Source organism: Centrocercus urophasianus, unplaced genomic scaffold (genome assembly GCF_019232065.1).
Source record: "Centrocercus urophasianus isolate 14NV4802_14NV808 unplaced genomic scaffold, USGS_Curo_1.0 seq_700, whole genome shotgun sequence".
Classification (NCBI taxonomy): Eukaryota; Metazoa; Chordata; class Aves; order Galliformes; family Phasianidae; genus Centrocercus; species Centrocercus urophasianus.
In genome coordinates, this window is record NW_024885312.1 from 25,047 (window position 1) to 33,825 (window position 8,779).

The following is an 8,779-nucleotide window of genomic DNA, read 5'->3' on the forward strand; positions in this document are numbered from 1 at the left end:
ATTAGAATTCGCAGCACAGCCCCCCCCCCCGGTGCGTCCCCATAGCGCCCCCGCCAGCAGGGCTCCGGGACCCCCAGGAACCCCGTGCCGCACCGACTCCCGGCTGGGGGTCTCATGCCAGCAGCCCCCCGTGGCCACGCGCGCAGGGCGGGGGGACGCGCAGGGCCAGACCCGCCCCCCCAGCCCCTCCCGGCGTCCGCACCCTTTCCTGCTTGAGTCAGCGGCATCTGACTGCTGCTTCCGGGTGTCCCGCGGCTGTTGGGGCGTCCGCCTGTTTGTCTGGGTGTCCGTCCGGGTGTCCTCCTGTCTGTCCATCAGGGTGTTCTGCCTCTCCTTCTCCTTCTGTGTTTGTCCAGGTGTCCGTCCGTCTGTGTGGCTCACAGGGGTGTCTGTCTGTCCGTCAGAGCGTCTGCGGTGGGGGTTGTGTCCATCTGTCTGCTGGGGGCATCCATCTGTCCATTGGGGGGTCTGTTGGGGGATGGTGTCCATCTGTCTGTGGGGGCATCCATCTGTCCATAGGGTGTCTGTGGTGAGGGTCTGACCACACTTCTGTCTGTCCTTCTGTCCATCAGGGCATCCATCTCCCTCTTGGGGTGCCAACCTGTCTCCCCAACTGTCTGTCCATCCGTCCACCACCTTCCCGACGCCATGTACACGGCCCTCCCCAAAAGGTCCCCCACCCTCCAAACCCTCCCCCCACCCCATAACCCCAAAGACCCCTCACCAACGCCCCTCTCCCCGCAGCGGTTCCCCCTTCGGCCCCGCGCCCACCCGCCCTGGGCTGCACATCTGGCGCGTGGAGAAGCTGCGCCCGGTGCCGGTCCCCGAGAGCTCGTGGGGCGTCTTCTTTTCCGGGGACGCCTACCTGGTGCTGCACCTGGGGTCCGAGGAGCGAGCCCACCTGCACCTCTGGATCGGTGAGCAATGGGGCGACGGGGCGGCGGGGGGACGCGGGGGTCCGGCTGAGCCGTCGTCGCCCACCACAGGCCGGGAGGCGTCGCAGGACGAGCGGGGCGGCTGCGCCCTGCTGAGCACCCAGCTGAACGCGCTGCTGGGCGAGCGGCCCGTCACCCACCGCGAGGCACAGGGCCACGAGTCCGATGAGTTCATGGGCTACTTCCCCCGCGGCATCACCTACCAGGTGTGGGGCTGGGCATCACCGCTCAGCAATGAGCGTCGCCCGTGGGCTCTCGGGTAACCCTGAAGGGCACCGGGCATCGCCAGCGGGCTGTCGGGTGGCCCTGATGGGAGCTGGGCGCCACCGAGGGGATCTCTGGTAGCCCTGGTGGGGCCGGCGGGTGCCGGCAGTGGGTCGGTGTCCGTGCTGGGCGCTCAGAACGCCGTGCCGGCAGGAGGGCGGCGTGGACTCGGCCTTCAAGGTGGCGCAGCGCAGCGCTGGCCCCGTGCGCCGGCTGTACCAGGTGAAGGGCCGCAGGAACATCCGGGCCGCAGAGCGGGACCTGAGCTGGGCCAGCTTCAACACCGGCGACTGCTTCATCCTGGACCTGGGAGAGGTGCGTGGCCGCGGCGCTGCCGTCCTCTCCCTGTCCCCCAGGTCCTTCTGCATGGTGCAGGAAGTGCAGTGCGTCCATCTGGGTGTCCATCCGTCCGTTGGGTGTCCTTATGGTCGTCAGGGCGGCTCTCCATCTATAGGCAGGCTGGCTGTCCTGCTGGCTGTTCATCTGTTGGGGCGTCTGTCTGTCTGTCAGGCGTCCATGTGTCCATAGGGGTGTCTGGCTGTCCATCTGGGTGTTCAGCTCTCCTGGGTGTCTGTTCTGAGTATTGCTCTGTTGGGTTCTTCACCTGCCTTTCTGTGTGTCCCTCTGTTGGGGCGTCCGTCTGTCAAAGCATCCATCTGTCCAGAACAGCGTCTGACTGTTTTCCCACATGTCCGCCTGTCCGTTTGGGAGTCCATTTACCGGGATGTCTGTCTGTCCTTCTGGATGTCCCTCTGTTGGGGTATCTGTCTGTCAAAACAGCCATGAGCCCATAGGATTGTTAGGCTTTCTGTGTGTCTAGCGGTCCTTCTGGGTGTCTGTCTGTCCTTCCACAGAGGTCTTCACCCATCTTTTTGGGTGTCCATCTGTTGCAATGCCTGCCTGTCCCTCCGGCTGTGCATCCATCCATCCATCCATCCGGGCACACGTCCCTTCGGGTGGCCTTGGACACACGTTGCCATCCCTGTCCCCAGGCCATCTTCACGTGGTGCGGGGCGCAGAGCAACGTCCTGGAGCGCAGCCGGGCTCAGGAGCTGGCTGCAGCCATCCGTGACAGCGAGCGGGGCGGCAAAGCGCGCCTGGAGACGGTGCTGGACGGCGAGGAGCCCCCCGAGATGCTGCAGGTGCTGGGCCCAAAGCCCACCTTGATGGAGAGCAGCCCTGAGGAGGACGCGGCGGCCGATCGGAAGGCAGGGATGGCCGTTCTCTACAAGGCAAGGCACGAGGGATGCGTGGGGCTGGGCAGGGCTCAGGGACCCCTGTGCTGTGGGCTGGTTGCCCTGCAGTGGGTCAGGTTGACCAAAGCTCCGTCCAGCCTGGCCTGGGATGCCCAGGGCTTTGCTGTGGGTACATAAGGGATGTGTGGACACAGCACTGAGGGTCAGGTTGGCGGTTGGACTTGGTGATGTGAAGGTCGTTCCCAACATAGGTGACTGTAGGATCCTTTGGGCTGTGCTGGCCATGGGGCTGGGCAAGGCCGAGGGACAGCGAGGCGGTCGCAGCAGGGACAAAGGGCCGGTGCTGGCTGTGGGGTGGGGGTGACACAATGACCACCCCAGGTGTCGGACGCAACGGGGCGCATGGACCTGAGCGAAGTGGCCCGGAGCTGCCCCTTCAACCAGAGCCTGCTGTGCCCTGACGACTGCTTCGTGCTGGACACGGGCGCCGGGGGGAAGATCTACGTGTGGAAAGGTGACCGGGGATGGGGCAGGGGACAGGGCCACCCCCCCGTGCAGCACTGACGTCCCCATCCGCAGGGCGCAAAGCCAACGAGCAGGAGCGGCAGGCGGCCCTCAGCGTGGCCGAGCAGACCATCGCCCGCATGGGCTACTCGCCCCACACACAGGTGGGTGGAGGTGGCCTGGGGGGCACGGGCCACGACCCCCCATCCCCATTGCATCCCCATCGCCGCCCCGCAGGTGGAAATCCTGCCGCAGGGCCGCGAGACGCCGCTCTTCAAGCAGTTCTTCAGCGGTTGGAAGTGAGGCGGCGCCGTGGGCACAGGGTGGCATAGGGACGGGCTGTGACCCCACTCTCACGCCCACCGTATTCCCCACACCTCCAGCCCTGTGCCAGCTCCAAGCCCAACCCAGCCCTGCACCATCAGCCCACCCTCACTGTGTCCGAGGTCATGCCATCCCCACTCCTCTCTTTAAGCCCCTGCCATCTACAAGGCCATTCCACCCCCATGCCATCTCTGTCTCCATCCCCACGGCACCCCGCTGCCACCTCCAGCCCCATTTCTCTGGCATCCCATCCCAGTGCCAACCCATCCTGGAGGCCACGCCATCCCCACACCCATCTTTCCTGGATCCATCTCCATGCCCATGCTGCTCCCATGCTGCCCCTGTGCCTCCCATCTCTGAGCCTGCACCATTTCCCTCGCCACATCCATGCCACCTGCATGGCCATGCCATCCCCATGCCACCTCCCTCTCCACCCCCATTCCATGCCACCCCTTCTCAGTGCCATCCCCATGCCCCACCACATGCCATCCCCAAGCCCACGCTGCCGTGCCACATCCCCGCCGTCAGCGCCGTGCCATCCTCACAGCACACAAATAAAGGCACGATGTGCACCCTGTGCCACACTGCAGCGCTGGAATGAAGGATGTGGGGCTGGGGACAGCAGGGGGCAGACGGCAGCCATGGGGCAAGGTGGCCCAGCAGCACCTGTGGGTGCTGAGGTGACCAGGAGGCAGTGGGGCACTGCAGCCTGAGCCCCCCTGGTGCCGCCCACCCTGCCTGTGCTGATCCCATTCCTCCCCAACAATGCCCCCAAGCCTGCGGTTTCTGATCCATTGCAGAACACATCCTGCTCAGCTTCCTCTTAATTAAGGGTTCCTCATTAGCGCTGTTAGAAAGCCGCTCTCCGTGCCAGCGCTGCACCGAAATGCCACCAGTGGTGCAGAACAACCCTCAGCCACGGGCTGCAGGCGGGGCACAGGGAGGAGGGCGCCCCACAGGGTCCTGACACCAAAGAAAGCCCTTTTATTGACCCGCGGCCAACAGCCGCCGCGTCCTTGATCCCAAAGCAAACCGGGGGGGAGGAAGGCCGCCGCCGCACCGCACTCTTCCTCCTTCACAGTGAATGGGGCAGGCAGCGCCCACAGCTTGAGGGGGGCAGGGGGGTCACGGAGGGGTGCTGCCATCGCCCCCCAGAGAGTGCGGGGGGCTCAGGGGGCACAGCACGGTGCTGGGGGAGGGGGGAGGAAGGCAGGAAGCTGGCGCTGCTTGGAAGAACCGGTGGTGGTGGGGGGTCTGGGCACTGCCCGCCCCGCTGCCCTCACTCGAGCAGCTCCACGTAGTTGGCAGGGAACATCCCAAAGTGGCCGTCGGGGCCGTAGCCCCGCCACCATCCCTCGTCGATCATCTCGATGTTGGTGATGATGTTCTCGGGGTCAAAGGAGATCTCGGTGTCATCGGCTGGGAGGGGGGAAAAGGGGGGTGTGGGACAAAGCAGGGGAACCCCCGGGCCCCCCATTCTGGCAGCACCCCCTCCATCTCGGAGAGACCCCTTCCATTTAGGAGCGCTCTCTCCTCTTTCTAGAGGATCCCACACCCCCGTCCTGGGGGAACCTGCCCTATTTCAGAGCCTCCCCTCCAGTTTCAGAGGACCCTCCCTCATTTCAGAGGACCCCCCTCCCTCCTCTGAAGAATTCCATTTCAGAGGGACCCCCTCGTTCTGAAGGTCACCCCATTTCACAGGGACCCCTCCTCTTACTGGAGGAACCTTTTGGGGGAACCTCCCCTATTTGAGAGGGCTTTCCCCAGCTCTGGAGGATCTCCCCCCTCACCCCCTCATTTCTATTTCAGAAGAAATCCCCTCTTTTGAGGACCTCCTCCCATTTCAGAGGACCTCCCTCAGCAGAACCACCTCAATTTTGGAGGAACCCCCCTCGTCCATAGGAGCCCCCTCTGCTCCTTTCAGAAGCAACCCTCCATTTTGAAGGAACGCCCCCCGTTTCAAAGGACACCCTCCTTATTTTGGGGGCAACCCCCCAATTCTGGGGCAGCGCTGCTATCCTGGGAGGAACCTCCCCAGGTTCAGAGGGGCCACCCCCCTTATTTCAGAGAAAATTCCCCCATTTCAGGGACCCCCCCCGTACCCGCCTGGTAGTCGTAGAGCGCTCGGGCACACAGCCCCTTCCCCGCCAGCTCGGGCTCCTGCTGGTACCCAGCTGGGTACTGGTACTGAGCTCCATCGTCGTGGTCCTGGGAAGGGAACGGGGGGCATTGAGGGGCGTGCAGCAAACCCAGTGTGGGCCGAGGGCAGCAGAGGCGCCCAGAGGGGATGCAGCCCCATAAAGCCGGACCCTGAAAGCAGAGGCAGAGCCCAACCTGAGGGGGTTCCTCGTAGATGGCTGCGCCGTCAGCTGCATCCTCGTACACGTTCTCCCCATCCGGGTGGCTGCCCATCGGGCTCACGCTGTGCCCTGCGGGGGAACGGCGGCAGCTCAGCCATAGCGCTCCCCCCACAGCGGGGGTCACGGAGCCCCGAGCGGTGCTTCTCATTTGGGGAGGGGAGGGGAAAGGGGGGGAGCTGGTGCTCAACGTGAGTCATTGCCTAAAACACCACGGAGAGAAGCTGGTGGGAAGGGCTGCACTGGAGCTTGGCCGACAGCAGCACCTAGCGGCGAGTGCAGCCCCACGGCACCGAACCGGGAGGGGAGGGGGGGGCGCCAAGGGGTCACAAAGTCACAGCGAGGTTGTGGGCACCTCCGGGTCCCTCTGCTCCCACCCAGCACCACGTCCAGGTGGGATGCAGATCTCCATGAGACTGGGTTCCAAACGGGACCAGGAAGCGTGGCACCGGGGGGCGGGGAGGGCAGCCCACACACCTGCGGCCGGCACCGGGGATGGGTCCGGGAGGGGGGGGGCGGGGGCCGGCACGGCGTCCTGCTCCCGCTGCAGGAAGGGGCTGCGCAGCTTGCCTGAAACAGAGAATGGGGGCTGAGGCGGGGCCTTGCCTGCAGCCAGGGGTGGTTTTGGGCACTGCCCTCCTTCCTCTCTTTGGAAACCCCCCAGAAAGCTGTCAGCCCCCACGGGGCACTGCTTGCCCCCAGTCCAATCCTGGTGCTCCAGCAGCATTCCCACCACGCTGCAGCGCACCCCCGCAAAGCAGTGGGATGGGAATAGCACCAAGCTGAGCGCCCATGGGGTCACCGCCTGCAAACCCTCCCCTGGCTGCGACTGGGCACCCACATCCCCCTGCCCCCCAGGACCCTCACCTGGCTGTGCAGTGGCTGCAGTGTCCCCAGGTGCCGCCCGCTCCCTCTGCACAAAGATGTCCCGTGGGTTCCCGGGGCGCTGCGCAATCAGTGACGCTGCCTCCTGCGAGTGGAGTGGGGCTCGGGGGGGGGTCCAGTGGGGCAACCCCCAGCTGTGGGGCTGTGGTCTCACCTGGGCTTTCTCCACTGATTCGCTCCTCCGCATGCGGCGCTGCCCGGCCTCACGCTCCTCTGTCTGCTGCTCCTTCTGTGGCACCAGAGGGGACAGTGACAGCCCCACCGCGCAGACCCCAAAGCGGGGGGTGAGCAAAGGGGACATCTGCACCCCAAAAGCCCCAGGGACGGCACGAGGCTCACCCACTGCTGCTGCTCCCGCCTCTCTGCCTCCTGCTGCAGCCTCCTGCAGGGAGACGGGGGGGGGGGGTGACAAAGGGGAGAGAAGGGGTGGCCAGGGATGGCAAGGGGCTGGAGGTGCTCAGGACTCACTTCTGGGCCTCGATCTGGCTGGAGCGTGCCTGGAACCTCTGCTCCCTCCCCGCTGCCTCCTGCAGCTCCCTCTCACGCCGCTCACGCTCCAGCCGCTGCCGCTCCTCCTCCGCGCGCCGCTTCTCCTCCAGGCGCCGGTTCTCCTCGTCCTTCTGTTGGATGTAGGCACCGCCTCAGCCCCGCCGTGCTCCGCCACGCGGCCCGCAGTGCTGCTCTGCAGCCCTCACCTCGGCTTTGGCCCAGAAGTGGTCCTTGTTGACCCGCTTGATTTCAGACATGGCGTTGGTTTTCTGGTAGACGGAGCCCTGCGCAGGGCAGGCAGCGGAGGGCTCAGAGCAGTGCTGCACAAATGACTTCTGCATCCCCCTTCAGAAACACGCTGACCCCACTGCTTTGTGCTGCCTTCGGTAGGGGTGGAAGGGACCCCACAGCCCATCATTCCCCGCATCCCCACTCCATCTGACCACACAAAAAGTTGTTCTCCATCTTGTTTCTACCTCCCTGTAGGTTCTGCTGGACAGGAATCCGCCCCCATAGGACCCACCCAACAGCAAAGGGCACCGCAGTCCCACCCCGTGGGACCCCCAACACCAGCATCAAACCATCTCCCCGTACTCGGTGACGTCACCCCAGCCCCAGACCCACCACAGGGCCTTGTGGCCCGGCGTCCTGGAAGCGGCTGCTCTCTTTGTGGAAGCTGTAGTTGGCCCCCGAGGCCTTGGCCACCTTCTGCATGATGAGCTCGGGCTCCACATCCTCCTCTGCTCGAGCGTTGATGGTGACGTGGGCACCCTGCATGGGGACATTGGGCTCGGGGTAGCACCGAATCGGCTTCCACAGGGGACAGAATGGAGACAGCAGGAGCCAAGCAAACCTTCAGGAAGCTGGCAACGGTGCTGACGTGGTTGGCACAGGCTCCTTTCCGCACATCATTGACGCCTTCACCCGTCTGCGTGGAGAAGCAGTGGCAAACCAGCAGAGGAGCAATGGAATGAGCAATGGAAGAACGATGCAGAACCAATGGAATGGAAGAGCAGTGGAAGAGCAATGGCACCATGAGCCCCACCCCAGCGGCTCCTTTCCACCCCTTTGATTTGGGATGTCCCACACGTCCCCATCCCAGCTCACCCAGTTGACGAGGACGTATTTGGGCAGGCCGGAGTTGGGGTCCTTCACCCTGCAGAAGGCGTACATCACCTTGCCGCTGTTCAGCTCCTCCACCATCTCCTCCAGGCCGCCCTCTGTACCGGGACAGGAGCAGGGCTGGGCCAGGGGCATTGGCCACGTCCTGGCCACCCCTCAGTGTCCCCAGGGCCGCAGGGAGCGCGGGTGGCACCGGGGGGTGCCCACAATCGCCAGCCTCCCCCCAGCACCGCGCGCATGGGAACCACTCAGCAATGAGGAAACCCACAAGAACGCGCTCACACCCCCAAACCGTTCCCCATAAACGTCCCCAAAGCGGAAGGCGGCGGTGTCACAACGGCCAGCCCCAAAGCCAGACCCCCCCACACAGCAGGAACGGGGCTTCAACCTCCCGAGCGGCAACCGAAAGGAGTTATGGGGCGGAGGGGGCGGGCCGGGCCGGCACCGCTTCCCCATTTCCAAGGCAGGCACTCCGCGCTGGGCGCCCTGCTCACCCCCGCTGCCGGCCACGCGCAGGTCGTTGCTGTTGCCTTCATAGGTGAACAGAGCCCTGTGGGATGGGGGGGGCTGAGTCACGGCCCCCCACCCCCAAAGCCCCGCACCCACACATCCCGAGCCCCGACCCCCAGGCACGCAATGAGCCCCCCGCCCTAAATCACCCCCGCTCCACAGACCCCCCCAGACCCCCAGCTCTGGGCACCCC

General features: G+C 65.2%; 2 protein-coding genes across 7 annotated transcripts in view; one reads left to right on the forward strand and one right to left on the reverse strand.

Moving 5' to 3' along the window:
* The window catches only part of CAPG (capping actin protein, gelsolin like), an 8,806-nt gene extending 4,999 nt beyond the window's left edge, over positions 1-3,807 (forward strand). Inside the window, exons 1-9 of one of the 5 annotated variants that reach the window (XM_042837448.1) lie at positions 210-466; positions 573-671; positions 745-917; positions 987-1,141; positions 1,353-1,514; positions 2,192-2,431; positions 2,777-2,909; positions 2,975-3,063; positions 3,137-3,807. In XM_042837448.1, the coding sequence (XP_042693382.1) occupies positions 649-671; positions 745-917; positions 987-1,141; positions 1,353-1,514; positions 2,192-2,431; positions 2,777-2,909; positions 2,975-3,063; positions 3,137-3,202 (1,041 nt within the window). In that variant the 5' untranslated portion in view covers positions 210-466; positions 573-648 and the 3' untranslated portion in view covers positions 3,203-3,807. Of the gene's footprint in view, positions 1-209; positions 467-572; positions 672-744; positions 918-986; positions 1,142-1,352; positions 1,515-2,191; positions 2,432-2,776; positions 2,910-2,974; positions 3,064-3,136 lie in introns of those variants that run through there. The other 4 variants (XM_042837449.1, XM_042837450.1, XM_042837451.1 and 1 more) reach the window with 4 other exon arrangements.
* A 377-nt stretch (positions 3,808-4,184) lies between these two features.
* On the reverse strand, positions 4,185-8,652 carry DBNL (drebrin like). 2 transcript variants are annotated; one of them, XM_042837440.1, is made up of 13 exons: positions 8,571-8,652; positions 8,062-8,174; positions 7,808-7,882; positions 7,579-7,725; positions 7,161-7,238; positions 6,934-7,085; positions 6,805-6,847; positions 6,620-6,694; positions 6,448-6,550; positions 6,058-6,150; positions 5,558-5,652; positions 5,326-5,431; positions 4,185-4,642 (listed from the first exon to the last, which is right to left on the reverse strand). In XM_042837440.1, exons 2-13 carry the CDS (start codon positions 8,155-8,157, stop codon positions 4,503-4,505), a joined length of 1,203 nt encoding a protein of 400 aa, XP_042693374.1. In that variant the 5' UTR covers positions 8,158-8,174; positions 8,571-8,652; the 3' UTR covers positions 4,185-4,502. The 2 variants fall into 2 exon arrangements, with proteins under 2 accessions (XP_042693374.1, XP_042693375.1); XM_042837441.1 differs by lacking the exon at positions 6,058-6,150.
* Positions 8,653-8,779: the final 127 nt, after the last annotated feature.